General features: G+C 43.5%; 1 protein-coding gene across 1 annotated transcript in view; it reads left to right on the top strand.

Annotated features, from left to right (window-relative positions):
- Window positions 1-17,246, top strand: part of LOC144821391 (sodium-dependent phosphate transport protein 2B-like) — a 159,324-nt gene extending 142,078 nt beyond the window's left edge. The window contains exons 11-14 of the mRNA XM_078678372.1: window positions 7,865-8,032; window positions 10,062-10,178; window positions 10,261-10,385; window positions 15,000-17,246. Coding sequence (XP_078534498.1) covers window positions 7,865-8,032; window positions 10,062-10,178; window positions 10,261-10,385; window positions 15,000-15,557 — 968 coding nt within the window. The 3' untranslated portion in view covers window positions 15,558-17,246. The remainder of the gene's footprint in view (window positions 1-7,864; window positions 8,033-10,061; window positions 10,179-10,260; window positions 10,386-14,999) is intronic.
- Window positions 17,247-17,630: the final 384 nt, after the last annotated feature.

Genomic DNA, 17,630 nt, shown 5'->3' with positions numbered 1-17,630 from the left:
GGCCCCCGGCCATCATGAGAACGGTAGGGGTTAAAGAAGGCAGGCAGAGCAAGTAGCTGTTTGCCCAGTATTTCTGTGAACGTCCACCAACCTGTGATTTTGTGGTCATTCACTAATTCCAAAATTGACCCTCTCTCTCCCTGGAAATAGTTGAAATGTTACTTCTGCAACAACTGCCTTTCCATGGTGGGAAAGGGATCAGATCACCCCTAAACATGACCTCTGATCCTGCTCGCAGGCAGGTCGCTCCCCACGCCACCACACGGCCGCCAGCTGCCTCCTACCTGCTCCCTGCCACCCACCTGTTTTCCCGCCGTTTCCCCCTCCTTCCCGCAGCTGCGTCCCTGCGGCCCCCCCTGCTCCCCATTGGCCACCCTGCTCCCGCCTCCCAGCTGCTCCTCCCTTCATATCCCCCCGCACAGCGGACACTCGCAGCGGGTGCGCCAAAGGCAAGCCCGTCTGCGCCCGTCCGCGCCTGGACCGTGCCCAGCGCCAGAACCCCTGGACCCCGCAAACACCACAACACCAGACTCCGCTACGACGCCAGCACCCTCTATACACTCAACGCCGGCCGAAACCACACCTGCTTCCAAGCCGCCCCGAAACGGACTCACAGAACTTTCTGCTGCCACACCTGCAGCTTCACCTGCTACAGAGCCACCAAACCTCCAAGGACTAGACCCAACCACCTCCGCTGCATACTCCTCAACACCCGCTCCGCACGCAAACACGCCGTCGAGCTCTGGGATCTGTTCGACACCTCCGCCCCAGATGTAGCCTTCGTGACCGAGACCTGGTGGAACGACTCCTTGGCGCCCGACATCGCCATAGCCATCCCGGACGGCTACAAGATCAACCGCAGGGATCGCGCCAATAGAATCGGAGGAGGAATAGCCATCGTCCACAAGTCCACCCTCAAGGTCGTCACCCACGCAGACGACATCCTCAACACCGCCGAACACCTGCACTTCCGTATCCACACCGACCCCAACACCACCCTCAGAGGAACACTCATCTACAGACCCCCTGGACCCTGAGCTCAATTCAGTGACTCCATTGCCGACCTCGTCAGCACCCACGCACTCACCTCGACGGACTACATCCTCCTCTGGGACCTGAATTTCCACCTCGAGAACAACAACAACGCCAACTCCTCCACCCTGATCGGCAACCTCGCCAACCTCGGTCTCAGAAAACTCGTCACCGCACCCACCCACGCCGCTGGCCACACGCTGTACCCCGTCTTCTCCACAGGCACCCACGTCACCTTCGACCACACCATTGAACTCCACTGGACCGGCCACCGCTGCATCCATTTCACCTTCAATAAACCAATCACGCACCACCGCACCCAACAGCTACCTCGCCGCTGCTGGAGCAAAGTCACCGAAGACAGCTGATCACCACCCTCGCCCAAAACCCACCCACCGATCCCACCAACCCAGACACCGCAGCCCGCAACCTCAGACAGTGGATCGACGACTGCACCAACACCCTCGCCCCACTCAAGAAACCCTCCAACAACCACGCCAGCAAGAGAGCCACCTGGTTCACCGACGAGCTGCAGACCTCCAAACGTGCATGCCGGAAACTGGAGAAGATATAGCTCCACGAACGCACTCCCGACAACCACGCAGCCCACAATGACGCCACCCGCAGACATCACCACCTCATCAGATTAGCCAAGAGATCCTCCTTCAAAGACCGCCTGGATAACAATGCACACAACAGCAAAGAGTTTTTCAGCATCGTAAAGGAACTCTCCAACCCCAGCGCCAACGCCATACCGCCCTCACAAGAACTGTGCAACTCACTGGCCATCGTCTTCCACCTCAAGATCGCTGACATCCATGACAGCTTCAACACCATGACCGCCCCGACTACGCCAGACCCAACCTCTCCTGTGAACACCAGCGCCAACCTCCTGACCTCCTGGTCCAATGACGACGAGACACGCAAGGTCATGAACTCCATCCACTCAGGATCTCTGTCAGACCACGTATTCAACAAAGCAGACGCTGGCATCGCACCCCGACTACGGAAAGTCATCAACATCTCCTTCGAAACAGCGACATTCCCAGAAAGCTGGAAACAAGCCGAAATCAACGCCCTCCTAAAGGAGCCTGAGGCGGACTCCAAGGACCTCAAGAACGTCTATCCCATCTCCCTGCTCCCGTTCCCGGCGAAGGTCATCGAGAAAATCGTCAAAATGCAACTGGCCCGCCACCTGGAAGACAACAACATCTTGGACCCGTCCCAGTCGGGGTTCAGACGAAACCACAGCACCGAGACAGCCCTCATCGCCGCCACAGACAACATCAGGTGCCAACTAGACAACGTCGAAACATCAGCCCTCATCCTCCTGGAACTGTCAGCCGCCTTTGACACGGTCTGCCATCACACTCTAAAGACACGCCTCCTAGAAGCCGGAATCCAAGAGAAGGCCCTTGACTGGACCAAGTCATTCCTCTCCGGCAGAACCCAGAGCGTCCTCCTCCCGCCCTTCCGATCTGAGGCCACCAACATCATCTGCGGCGTCCCCCAGGGCTCATCCCTCAGCCCGACGCTGTTCAACGTCTACATGACCCCCCTCGCACAAGTGGCACGCCAACACTACCTCAATATCATCTCCTACGCTGATGACACCCAGCTCATCCTCTCCCTCACTAAGGACCCGCACACCGCCAAAACCAACCTCCACGAGGGAATGAAGGCCGTCGCCGACTGGATGAGGAACAGCCGTCTGAAGCTGAACTCGGACAAGACGGAGGTACTCATCCTCGGACCCACCCCGTCAGCCTGGGAAGACTCCTGGTGGTCGACCATACTGGGAACAGCACCGACACCCACCGACCATGCACGCAACCTAGGATTCATCCTCGAATTCTCCCTCTCCATGTCTAAACAGGTCAACGCCGCCTCCTCCTCCTGCTACAACACCCTCCGCATGCTCCGCAGGATCTACAAGTGGATCCCGACCAAAACAAGAAGAACGGTGACACAGGCCCTCATCAGCAGCAGACTGGACTGCGGCAACGCCCTCTACGCCGGAATCCAAGCCAAACACCTATGATGACTAATGATCATCCAAAACGCCCCTGCCCGACTGATCGTCAACCACAGCCACATCACCCCCCACCTGAGAGACCTACACTGGCTCCCCGTCGACAAGAGGATCACCTTCAAGCTCCTCACCCACGCACACAAAGCACTCCACAACGTTGGACCAGCCTACCTGAACAGCAGACTCAGCTTCTACCCACCAGCTCCGCTCTGCCAGCCTTGCCCTCGCCGCTGTTCCCTGCATCCAACGAACAACCTCCGGTGGCAGATCCTTCTTCTACCTCACCGCCAAGACCTGGAACACCCTCCCTACCCACCTAGGACAGACCCAAAACCTACTCACCTTCAGAAGATTCCTCAAGACCTGGTTTTTCGAGCAGTAGCGGCACCCCGCCCCCTCCCAGCGCCTAGAGACTCTCGCGGGTAAGTAGCGCGCTTTATAAATACTCTGATTGATTGATTGATTGAGTAGATGTAAGTGAGGAGTGTTTTAATGAAGAAAATGTTTCCCCATTGGGGATGAAAAGAGAAGGAAATGAATTGCCTTTGCACAGCAGGCTGAATTTTCCCAGTATATAATTGTACTCTATGTACACAACCCAACATGGAGCCTAAAGTTTGTCATATTAGTTCTTCGAGTACTTAAGGGCGCTTGATCAATTGCTCAGACTGGCTTCCCCTTTGTTATACAGGTCGCTGTGTTCTCTGTTCTTTATGAGGCTGGCCTCAAGGGGAAGCCAGTCTGAAGCAATTGATCAAGCGCCCTTAAGTACTCGAAGAAACAGGAAAGAATACGTCCCAGCATGAGGCACGAAAATGAGCTTGAAAATACGCAGGAGAATATTTATTGGCGAAGTACCAGGCCATTGTGTTCCAAGTTAAAAGAAAGTGCACAGCCAGAACCAGATACGCTAAACATCAGATTACACCGTGGTTCAGCCCTCACGATAATTCCCAAATTTAGAAGGGGATTGGAAACGCGTCGGCATTTTTCCTTTCAATCTACGAGGGAATCAAATTATGTTGGACTCTTGTGAGGGTTTATTAACAAAATAATGTACCCATAGAGAGAACAAAAATAATAATTTCCCCGTAGTTAGTCTGCTTTCATATATATAGAAAAAAGGCAAAGCGCAAATAACTTTGGTATAAGCAGACTGTTTGCTAACAAAATTTGACTGGTGTAACCATGTGAAAATATGCATGATTTGCAATATATTGACATGTTTCAATGTTTTTTATATTGAGCACAAATTTGTTTTACTTTGTTGATGAATTATTTTCTGAAAAATGGATAATGTATCTTTTGAATACATCAAAGAAAAATGATGGTATTTGAAGGTGATTTAAATAAAATACAATTAGTAAAGTAAGGTACTATAACAGATTGTGTTGTATCCCAACCTCTGCTGAATAAGAAAGCAGTAATGTGAATTGGTGGGCAGGTAATTTCCCTCTGATTTTGAATCTATTACGTCCTCCCAGGCCCGTATAATGGACGTGACCCCTTTTTAAAAAAAAAAATATTAAAAAAGCAGTCACAGACATGGTTGTCTGCTGACCCTAGCAGGCCATCATCCCTGTGTATGCTAGACATTCCTAAAGGGGTCGCAAATTGCGCCTGCCTCATTAATAATAATGAGGCATGCAATTTGTGACCCCATTTGGAATCGCAAACAGTGTATGAGACACTGTTGAGTATTCCAATTAGCGAGTCTCAAATTGCGAGTCGCAAATGTGACACATTTTGCGACTCGCTAATTGGTGTGTTGTACATTTGGCCCTTGGTCTTAAATTTCCAAAAGTTGTTGAAATGTTGTGAACATGCACTCTAAACAGCCCACACTAAAGCCTCCATATGCCCCAAATATATCAAGAAAATATGCTTGTGTATTCCATCTAAAAGCTTTAAAGTGAAAGTGCCCTAAAAGTGTTGGTGTTAAAGGTATTTGAATGTATGCTTTTGGGCACTTGTGTGTAGTTAGGTACCTTAAATTTGAAAAGTGGCACTAAAACAAACTTATTATTAAACATCATAGGCGTTGGCATACTAAGAGCCTTATGCTAGGTAAGGCATTTTTTAGCACAATTGGAAGGGTCATCCTGTATTTGGGATTGTGGATTAGATACTGGATATGTTGCCACATTCAGGATTTGAAGATGTGTATTGTTTTCTATTTGAAGAGAACAAAAGCATAGAGGTATATGGTCAGAATAAATACAGTTGGATTATGGATTTCGCTGATATATTTACCAAGATGTAACCACAATCTTCTTAACTCCTTCGCTGCGGCGGCTATTCCGCCGCAGCGCTAAGGGTGCGGGGCGGCCACATGCTGGTGACGGAACCGCTCCGTCACCAGCCGCGGTTGAGCTGTGCTGATGACGGAGTGGTTCCGTCATGGCCCGCCCCGCTCAATAGAACGCTCAGCGCAGGCGTGGAATCCGCGCCGCGCAGGCGTGCCGAGCGGGCCATGACGGAACTGCTCCGTCATCAGCACAGCGCCACCGCAGCTGATGACGGAGCGGTTCCGTCATCAGCATTGAAGGAGTTAAGTGTTACTTAAAAGCCCTCCTGTGGTCTTACTTTCCAAAGCCTAGATTTTGAACTTCATCAGTGTAGAGTGGACTCGTATGCTCAATACAGGTATCATGATTGCCATTATTTATACTTTGATTAAAACTCTCTCTGGTACTTTTTCTTGGAGAGGGACGATGCTATGGCACATTATATTTCTACAGCCCAAAAGATTTGTTTTTCAAAGATGTTTAATTGTTTCATTCTCATCAAAATATTCATACATGCAGGTATAGGAGTATGCACAAGGCAAACCGAACTAGAGTGTTCTGTTTTATTAAGTTGCTATTTTTTCAATTGAAGGCTAAATTATTAGCAGGTCTTTTCTTCACTGGGATAGTCTGGGCGGCTTTGAGAGGTGAACTAGTTTAGACCATATGGACACCTTCATGGAGGATGTAGTGGCTGCTCTAGAATTATTGCATCAGAAATTAAAGCACTCTTGTATCACAGAGCTCCATTTTTTATGGGCTTCAATCCTGCGGATTCAAATTGCTGCTCAGTAAAATTAGATATAGGTTATATAGGAGAAACTGATGGAAACTGATGGGCAGATTTATCATAAATTCACACACTCAAGCCACCTTGCTGCACTTCGCTGTGTGAAAGGGAACGGGGCAGGATTGTGCCGTATTTAACATTATACAGCACATTCTTGTCTTTTCCTAGTGCCAACACAGACACCCTTGCACCGTGGTGCTAGGGAGCCTGCAATGCAGACAGGATTGTTTTTGTGCAGGAAGGGTGCCCTTCCTGCACAAAAATAATCCTCTTTCTATGTGTGCTTCAGATTGTAGCATACATGTAAAGATATTTCTCCTCGTTACGCCTCCCCTGGGGATGCATAGCATTATGATGCTTTCCCAGGTCTACCAGTAAGGGTAAATCTGGGAATGTTCCAAAAGCCATGGGTGGATGCGTGGCGACACCTATGCTCCACCCATGGTATGCCTCCCTGGGACAGAGTAATGCAATGCAGCAATTTGAGCTGTGCTACTTTACTCTAGATTTATCAAGCTACTCAGGGCCATGCAAAGTGGCCTTGCGTGACTTGAACAATCTAACTTTAGCGTTGTGTTGCCCTTGCGCCTTGTAGTAAGTCACATACACACAAGAAAACACTATTATGAATTTGCCCCTGAGTGACTATGGGAAAGTGGTTGCTTTCATTCCTTAGCAATTCTCTTGTCTCAGGAAAGTGATCTAATAGCAAAGTAGATATAATAACATATTATAACATAACCCTACAAAGGACTAAATTGATGCATTATGTGCTCTGGTGGAGTCTGAGCCGCCAATGTGTAATAATGTACATAAAAGAGGTGATACTGTTTAAATTCTCAACAATACTTGTGGAAAAAACGATAACAATATTTTGGGGGAAAAAGTCATGAATGCCTCTATAGAAAAGACCCGTAACTTGATTAAATTATATGACTGGGAATTTACAAAAATATTTTAAATGGGTGGGGAAGATTAAAATACAGTGTCCAGCAAGCCGTTTTTTTTAACTTTTGAGTAATACAGCAAAGTGGTAATTTGGAGCACCTGTAAATATGTAATACTTTTCCAACTCCCTCTCGTTTGACTGCGAACATGTAGAAGAAATCACACTTATTGCCACAGGTGCACAGCAACAGTGAACAGAAAATGCAGTCCACATAGTAGGGACAAACACATTTAAACTCTAGCAAAGGTCTTGCATTTCACACATGGTAGATGGAATGCCTGAAAAGAAATCTGCATGTTTACCCCTCTACCCCAGAACTTTCACTATTAACTTTAGAGCCTATTGAGGTGCTCTGACAGTTCCACCAGGCTAGACTAGTATCACGGATATCACACTGTTTATTAACCCCTTCACTGCGGCGGCTATTCCGCCGCAGTGCTAAGGGGGCGGGGAGGCCGCGCGGCGGCCGCATGCTGGTGACGGAACCGCTCCGTCACCAGCCGCGGTTGAGCTGTGCTGATGACGGAGCGGTTCCGTCATGGCCCCGCCCGCTCAATAGAACGCCCAGCGCAGGCGCGGAATCCGCGCAGGCGCAGCGGCAGGGCCATGACGGAACCGCTCCGTCATGAGCACAGCGCCACCGCAGCTGATGACGGAGCGGTTCCGTCATCAGCATGCAACGGGTTAAGATCAAATACCAGTTTCTGAACATGACCTAGCTATAATCCTAATACTAACTAACCATGGCCCATGTTTGCTTTGTTTTCTTTTAGGTCAGCACATGTTTGCAAATACAAACCTTCCAGACCTGGCGATTGGTCTGATTCTATTGGCTATGTCCTTGTTTGCTCTCTGCACATGTCTGATATTAATTGTCAAGCTCCTAAATTCGATGCTTAAAGGACAAGTTGCAGTTGTTATTAAAAAGGTCCTCAACACAGGTAATTTGATATTATATTAATTATTATTCATAATATTTTTATTGCATTGGTACCATGCCAAATAATATGCTGCAGCTATTGTTTACTCTAGTTCCATCTGGCATGTGAGTGTGTGCGGATCGCCAATGCATCATTTTCAATGCTTACTTTATGAGAGACATTTGGTGAGGTTGCTTTTAACAAACACCTCTACATATATGTAGTAAAAGCAAATACATTTACTATCCATCTTCAGTTGGAGTGTTTGGTTCTTGGTGGATTGGGACAATAATACATTACAGAAGGGAGTAAGTCCTCAAAATCACCTGGTTGGTCTCGGCACATGCGAGGTAATGCACAAAGCTATTTAGGAGTATTTCTAGTTGTATTCCTGTTTTTTAGAAATTGTGTTTCTGGTTGGCTAGGGTATGCACCTAAGCCAGGCAGAACCCACCTCTCTAGTCTGTGTAAGGGAGTTACACTGCTTACTCGCTTGCTAGCTTAGCAGAGCAGTCAGGCTTATCCCTGAAGCAGTGTGTAAAGCGTTTGTGCAACACACACACCAGTGACACACTAGGCACACCACAAAAAGAGACTCCACACAAGGTTATAGAAAAATATCCTTTTTATTGCACATAAAACAAATTAGACCATAATCACAAAAAATCATTGTGCCACTAGGCACTTGTCATGATGTTACATGGATCATACAAATCACTTTGCCATAGAGCAATTGGCATAAAATCTTAGGTAGTGCGCTAGAGCCACTACACGTACCTCGCACAGGTCATAAATCACTTTGTAAGGATTGGCAAAAATGCATGAGAACACACCAAATAAGGCACAAGAGAGTGATCCACCACACTGAGCAAGTTTATGGCTGGTTTCCACATACAGTAGGATATGTTGTTCTCCCACCTTGTAAATTAAAGGTAAGCCAATCAAAAGTGAGATTGTTCCAATGACTCCAATGCCATTGTGTGATAGAGGGAAATTGCTATTTTTCCAAAAGGCTGCTGTAGGTACCTTAGAGGTTAAGCCACATAGACACAAAATAATTGTGTCTTGTCTGGCCACTATGTTATGGGCAGGAGAATTCAAAATGTCAGCACATCCTGAGTTTGGTGAAGTGATGCTGTGTTTTTTTTTATTCAAGTTTTTTTGTGGCATTGTTCTTTGTTTGTAGTTATCCATTAATTTTGAATGCCAAATTTTTCCTAGAAGTGTGTATTAGTGTTTCTTTTTCATTTTCCTATAACTTTTAGACTCGTGCTTTTTGGATGATATTTATCTTATTTTTTTTAAAGAAATATTAAATGTTATCTTGAACTTGGTTTGGACTTTGCAGGCCTTTCGTTGTTTATTCAGCAATGCTCCTTCTGTGGAGTTTGCCTTGTCGCTAAGGCCGTCCTCCCTTGGTGCCTTTGTGGAACTAAACTGTAGATCACTTTATAATAGTCCTGGTCTCACTCCAACCTTTTGTAACAATAAATTGCTGTTTGTTTCTCGGAAATAATTGGGAGTTTTTTAAGAATATACATAAATGTCTAATTTCATATTAATTTAACTCATTTTCCATGACAAAACCTAAGGTACAGGATTACAGCTTTGGGACTTTTAGGGTGAAGGTACATAATTATTCTCTTTTTTCCCAAACCTCCACTTCCTGAGCCTTATCTTACCTTTGGGTGACACCTAGAACCTTACAAAGTATGTGCATTGGCCTTTTATTTGTTAGGAGCTCGTGTTTATAAGAGGAAATAATTATATATTGACTGGATAAGATAGGACAATGTTAGGAACCTGGTTGCCTAGAATGAACTGCAGTCAAAGGTTTGAGGCACGATGAGAAGTAATGGGTAATACTACAGCTGTGCAAATAGAGTATCTGGGAATTGTAGAACTTAAATTGTAGTTAATGCAGGTTTATTATTGCAATGAGAAATTGGAATAGCACAAACAGCCCTCACTGGACCTTTATTAGAAAGGCAATTTGTCTCAGAAGCATGCTAGTAATATCCTAATCATACTTTATTTATTTTGATTTCAGATTTCCCATTCCCTTTTGCCTGGGTCACAGGATACTTGGCCATGTTAGTTGGCGCTGGAATGACCTTTATTGTTCAGAGCAGTTCTGTTTTTACATCTGCTATTACACCTCTGGTTGGTAAGTGTTTGCCATTTGCTGTGTAGAATCAGTTTGCCAAAACTCAAGATCAAAGGTTAAGAATTCCTTTTGTCTTCGCTAGGTATTGGAGTCATTAGCATTGAGCGTGCATACCCCTTGACGCTGGGTTCTAACATTGGCACAACGACAACAGCTATCCTCGCGGCGCTCGCAAGTCCAAGTGAGAGCTTAGCAAACTCACTGCAGGTTGGTTATTTTCTAAACTTTTTTGTTTGGAGATGTCATGGACTAAAATACCCAATGAGATAGCAATCAGGACTAATGCAACAAGTGTTTATGTGGAATAAGAGAGAGCTGTTGAATCTAGGGCGAAAGGTACTTATCAGTACTATGAGGCCTTCTGCCATTCAGTAATTTATTAGGTGATACTTTGAGGTTCTCGATGTATCCTGAGACCCTCGGTTGCATATTCTGCCTGCCCACTTCTTCCTGTGATGGGTTCATTCTGCGATAGAAGCAGAAGCTGGTGCTGAGTGCAGTTCATTGGTGTCTGCGATTGAGAGAAATGGGGAAGCCTGCAACCCTTTAACAAAAGAGCTATTAGGAGTATAAAATATTCCATGGCCCCATATCCATTCCTCCTGTAATCAATGGTTGCTGCCATGGAACTGATACAGTGCATTGCTCAGCTTCTGCTGCCCCAGGCAAAAAAAGGCAATTTGCTCATCAAATGTTTAGAGAACCACCACTGCAGCTACAAGATCAGTCATCTTGCAGTCGCTGTCACTGAAAGCCAGGTGCAATAGCCGCCTGTTGTTCAAAACTCTTGTAGTCCCAATATGATACTGTGAAGTCTCTTGCATTCAGGCTAGGGCGGTGTAATGATGGTAGCCAAAAATTATTACCCACATTCTTAGCACGCTCACTGAAGAGAAACGAGCTGTCTCAATGGAAACTAGTATTGGCAAAGCCAATAGGTCTGACAATTCTTGTTTTGTTTTGTCATGGTTTTTGTTAAACGTTATTGTTCAGAAAGCTGCTAAGTGTTTTTCATTAAAAAAAACATTGAATAAAGGCAAAAAAAAACCTTTTGTCTCAAACAAGCACATATTACGATAGTTCTCCCTGGCACTGAAGGGAATTACTTTGTATTGATGTGCTGATTTTGAAAGGGCCGCATGCCGTAATTCTTAGTGAAGTCAGCCAATGGCTGTAGCGGGCTGAGGCACCGTCCCTTAATGCTTGAGTGCGTGGAAGAAAAATGTAAATGACACGACCACAGACAAAAGGATGAAACCTGACAGAAATCCCTATGCGTAACAATGCCATACACATAATTTCAGTAAACTCAAAAGAGCTTGGATAACACAGACCGAAGAAAAAAACGTTCTGCCATTGGCTACCGGCACCTTACCTTAAAGAAAGAAAACTTTTAAAAAAAAGAATGAAGGAATGAAGGGAAGAAGGCAGGAAAGATAGAAGACAAGATGAAAAGAAAGCAGAAAAGAAGATAGAGTAAAAAAGAAGGAAAACAAGTTGGAAAGAAGGCAGGAAATGAAACAGAAAGAAAAGACAGAAGGAAGGAAGAATGAAAAAGAAAGGAACAAAATAAGGGAAGAAAGAAAGAAGGAAGGGAAGAAGGCAGGAAAGATAGAAAGAAAGAGGGGGAAGAAGGCAAGATAGATGGAAAGAAGGAAGCAGAGATGGAAATAAAGAAGGAAAGATGGACAGATGGAAAGAAAAAAAAAGAATAGAAAGAGGTAAAAGAGTAAAGCAAGAAGGAAAGAAAGCAGCAAGACTGACAGGAGGAATGACTAAAAGAAAGCAAGAACGACAGAAAGAGAAGGACAAAAAGGTAAAGAAAAGGAAGGAAAGAAAGAAGGACAGAAAGAAGGAGAAAAGGAAAGAAAGCAAAATGAAAGAAAGAAGGAAGGATGTAAATGAAGAAAAGAAAAGGAGCAAAATAAAGAAGGGAAAAAGCTAAATAAGCAAGACAGAAAGAAAGTAAGACATAAACAAAGAAAGAATGAAAGGAAGAAAATCAAAAGAAGAAAAAACAAATTAAAAGAAACAGGAAAGAAGCAAGGCAGACTGAAAGAAACAAACAAAGAACGAACGGGGAAATAAGAAAAAGTGTTTCACCTGCTGCAAATTAAACCCACAAAAAGGCTAATGGGCAACGTTTATTAAAGAACCATTGGTTAAATTGAGCCCAGAATAAACGTATTCTGAAGAATTACCCACTTATGAATTCACATGTATAATATTGAAGCTTTTGTTTATATACTGCATGCATGGTAAAAAGACAATAACTTTATACTGAACAGTTTCAAATGGATGCAATCTGTGATGCAGTACAATCCAGCAGCCAGATAAACTACAGTAATTATAAAGTAAAACACTGGCACTGAAGGGGACAACATTGTGTGCAGATGTGCTCATTGAAGGTAACCAATCTCTGAAGTAGGCTGAAAATTTGCCCCATGCTGTATGCTGAAGTGGGCGAAAGCTAAATGTGAAGGACACAACATGCTAATGGATGACAAGAGCTAGCTGAAAGCTCCCTTTAAGCATGCATGATATACATATCATTTAGTAAAATGAAAAGGTCTTGGCTAATGCCAAACTTAAAACATAAGTAATCATTTAATGTTTCCAGAATGACCTAGACAGCTACTGATTGGCTGGCTATAGTCTGTGAATCTGCATATTTGATGTGCTCTTAGAGAGCAAGCCTGACTTGTACTGCTTTTTTGCATCTTCATATCAGACCTTGACCTGCTCTAGTATCCTCTTATGAATGGGGTTGGAAGAAAAATTCTATTGAGCAAGAAATCAGATTTGAAATCCAATGCAAATGAATAACATAAGATGTTGATTTTCTCAAGTAATCAAAATTAGCTGGCTCAGACTTCCCTTTTTTGCAATCAGCAATTGTGCTGCTTTGTGAGCAATGTGGTCTGTGTGAGGAAAATTAGCAGGATGTCCTGTGATGTTGTACAGTGTTGGGTAATGATGTATTGTGCAGAGTTGTGCTATGCTATGTTGGTTGCTTGTAATGCACATCTTTCTCAAAATCTAATCTTTTCTAGGCACAGACGTCAGAAGGATACCCTTGGTGCAAACGCCAGGGTTGTAGGATGGAAGGGAAGTCAGAGGTTGATACTAAGGGCAATCAGGGCCAGTCAGTAAGCTAAAAGAATGAGAAGACAGTCAGAGAGGGACTGAAAGAGAAATATCAGGGAAGAAATTCACAGTTAACAGTGTCTCGCCACCTTCTGCCCCACATTATCGAAGACTGAGCTTATGTTGCCTTTCTTTCAGTTTGAGTATAAAACAGAATACAACAAAGTGTAGTTCAAAAACAAATAAGTAGAGCTAAAGATATGACTCACACATTTTTGCCACTAGATTTGTAAATTGTAGCTAGACACACATTACATTATATTCATATTTTTCTCCAAACCACTTTTTGATCCTAGCCTTCATTTCCTCCATACAAACTTTGCTAATTTAAATGGTAGGGAGATACCATTGCACAAGCTCCTGTACAAATTCTTCTTACACCATCCCTTACACAGCCATGTAAAGCCTCCAGCACTCTAGCACTCCAATACTTTAACATTAACCCAAACCCTTTACCTAACCAAACCTTAACCCTGTCTATTAACCCTGTCCAAAACTAACAATAAGCCTTTCTCTAACACCTACCTTACGTTTAACCCAATACTAGCTCTAACCTTTACAGCCAAAAACTGTAGAGAGAGTTAAAGAACGGGGTAACTGGGCAGAAATAATCTGCTTGTGAGGCTATTGTGTTTATTTGAAGAGATCAACAGATTTTTCTGTTGCTTCCAATATACCTGTAACCACTATTAAAACAGTGGTCTTGCAGTGCTTTTAACCTGTGTAGATGCATTCTAAGTGCATATGCCTCATATTGCTACATTAATCCAGGCATTACTGGTCAGATTCACCTAGACATTTGTGCTTGTAAACACTTGCAAATCGCCTAAATTACAAACAAAATTCACCTTTGAAATTCACTGAATGAGAATTTGCACTTGTAGCGTGATTTACTCCCATGTAGTATTACCATAGTGTGGCATCATGGTGAGGACTTGTTGTTCCATGGCTGGGGTATTGTGGCAGATTTGGAAACACTCGCAGACTTGTGAGTTTGTGGGGTCAGAACTTTACTCTTGTCATCGTTAGCAGTAAATACGTTTCATGGTGTGAATGGGTGCGAAGACCAAAACAATTAGTAGGGCTGTAGAGAAAGGAGATTCTATATAGCTAAAGGTATTTTCCATATGAATAAACAAACAAATACAAATACACCTAAGCGTGACCCGTCCGCATGCACTAATGTGTTTATTTTCTGTAAAATGAGGAGAAAAGTAAAGAAAACACCAAGTGAAGTGCAATGGGAAAGCTATTTGCTATTTCCAATTGTGCTTTAGTTACAATCGTTACTACAGAACAGCTTTTGCACGGACATATTCAGGAGTTCACAAAACATTTCTAGAAGTGTTCTTCTGAAAATATGTAATACTGAACGAGGGTCAATTTAAATTTTTCTTAAAAGAATAACCCTCTGTGATATCAGTGATGGAGTTCATATAAAAGGGCCCCCCTCACCCAACCTATTATGGATTTCTCAAGGTATTCTTCACTAAACTACACCAGATTGACAGTTGCGAAGTGTGCAAAGTAGAAACTCTCGCTGCAAACAAATAACTCAGGTCAAAGTCATGAAACTGAAGAACATTATAACACATTTCACCGCCACCCTATGAAAAAGGAGGTACAATTCCTGAATTTGCTATATAATAACCTCTGTGTTTCTTTTCCTTTCAGATTGCACTATGCCACTTCTTTTTCAATATTTCTGGGATTCTCCTCTGGTACCCGATCCCATTCACGCGCCTGCCCATCCGCCTGGCCAAGGGGCTGGGAGACATGACAGCGAGTTACAGATGGTTTGCTGTTGTGTATCTTATCTTCTGTTTTTTCCTCATCCCTTTTATCATCTTTGGACTCTCAATAGCAGGTTGGAGAGTCCTGGTGGGGGTATGTGTGCCCATCGTGCTCCTCATAATCACAGCCATTGTTATCAATGTGATGCAGAAGAAGTGCCCCAGAGTGCTGCCGCCCTTCTTGAAAACCTGGGACTTCCTCCCCAAGTGGATGCGCTCTCTGGAGCCCTGGGACAGGCGCGTGTCTCAAATGACATTGTTCTGTGGACAGCACTGCTGCTGCTGCTGTAAGTGCTGCAAAAAAACTGAGGCCGAAGCACCATCAAAGGAAAACCTGCCCAGATCTCTAGAGGTTTATGAAAATGCTGCTGTGACGATTGATGATGAACTACCCCACAAGAAGCATATGCAACCAAATGAGCTCAAAACAAGCTTCTAGAGACACTAGTTCCTGAACTTCTAAACCTTATCTCAGGATGAACTCTCATTTTATTTGGATGTGCCTGGTATTTAATTTTATTTTCAATGAAGCAGTCTAAAAGAGGATGAAAACACATTTAGAAGTGAGGTTGCCTAGGTGATACAATCCCTGAAAAGGGTGGTCAAGGTACTCTAAAGGTTTGTCTGAACTAGGAAACAGAATGAGTTAATTCTGCAACATACTCGCTCCCACTTCAAGGAATGGCTGGTGAGATGTACATTTCTGCTGATCCTCTAGTCAAACATGTAATCAAAGAGGGATTATTAGTAAATGTGTAATGGCCCGAAGTAAAATTGTGTACTGTCCAGTGAGTGAGTGGAAGGGTTTCCACATCCTGCTCATCAGTCAATGCTCTTCCTTCTTAGTTAGCTTAATTTTTCCTAATCATATTTCTGCTCAATAATTGTTCCCACAGCAACACCTCGGGGTTTGAGAATCTAGTTCAGCTGAACTGGAGCAACTAGGAGCATTGAACAATGACAGCCTTACGTCCATCAGGTGACGTGAAAAAGAAAGTACTCAAAGCCCATTCATAAAGTCAACATGAGTAGATGACGAAGTTGGTTAGTCTTTAAACATGCATGATTGGTAAGATTTCTGTTGAGCCTGACTACCATAATCCATGAGAAACTCTCCTAAAGTGTACTGAAGGCAAGATCCGTCTCGCGTCAGGTGCGACGTTCTCAGAGTATTGTATATATTGTAAATGCGATCGAACTTAGCTAAGGGGCTGTAAATAAATGACTATGTTTCCCATTTAATGTAAAAGGCAGTTCAAGTTGATGCTTGATACTAATGCATATTTAAATATTGTATATATCCTGTATGTAGTCTTTGGTAATATTGAAATCAGACTTTATGTACTGTGTACATATGAACAATGTTCTGCACATTTTCACATTACAATAATGTATGGGTACATGCACTATTTTGTAACAAGAGATTAATAGTTTTTTGGTTGAACCAATGCCACGAGGCTGGGGTGTTGACAAATCCAGACCTGTAAGTTGCAGTGCATGTGAAGTTATTTCTTTCCTTTTTCGAGAATCAATATAATGCTACTTTCGCCTCAGAATTCCACAATTAAAAGCACAGAGATTTGTGATAAAATTGAGATAGATAAAAATTAGAAGGTCAGATCTTCAGGGATCTCCTTCCAGCAGTACCCTGTAAATAAATGTACAGTGAAGTACTGTTAATTTCTTCTGCATCTCTACAAGACATAGAAGAATTAGTAGTAGTTCTTATTAACTTGCCAAAACTCTTGCCATATCGTTCCACCCCAACCAGAGTTTAATAAGATATGCATTGAACAATTTAAGGCACTGAAGAAAGGCAATTTTCAGTAATTTACATTGGCACATTAGCAGAACTTATGTGCTTGACTACAGCGCAAACACATTGTACTTATGTATTATTGTTTCACTGTACAGCACAAATAGGTACAGTTAGAATATTTGTATATAGACTTCGTGCTTATTATTTTAAGCTATATGCAGAAAAACTATTATGTCTAATGGTTGTATAAATTGCAGAAACACTGGATTGTAAAAATATGTAATCTTTTTCTATCTAAAATGTATGTAATGGTTATCTGCACAAATTATGAATCTGTATACTATTTGCAATACATTTTTTTCAATTTGATCCCTTCGTAGACTTTTATTGATAGATTGGCGTCCGATGAGAGAATACGACGAAAAGAAAAGGCTGAAAACATAAAGAAAATGCATTTTGCTTTGTGAATGAATGAATGCACTTTGCAGTGGGGGCAATACCTGAAAACAGTCCTGTTCTAAATTGATCTTCAGGAGGCCCATCAGAGCTTGCACGAAGTGTGAAGGGTTCTGTTGAAATATTCATGTTAAAGTTGTAGAATTCCAGTATCTCTCTGAATCTTGTGAGAAGCTGATCCATTTTACATTTTCTGCAATTAAGACTTTCATCAGAACGTGGAGGCATATTAGCAAGAACCTCGTCAAAATTATCGCCATTTTAGGGACAGGAAACTGCCACTAAAACGGCGATAAT

This window comes from Lissotriton helveticus, chromosome 2_2, assembly GCF_964261635.1.
Source record: "Lissotriton helveticus chromosome 2_2, aLisHel1.1, whole genome shotgun sequence".
NCBI classification, from domain to species: Eukaryota; Metazoa; Chordata; class Amphibia; order Caudata; family Salamandridae; genus Lissotriton; species Lissotriton helveticus.
The sequence above is the reverse complement of the archived record's forward strand: the minus strand, read 5'-3'. Positions and strand labels throughout refer to the sequence as shown.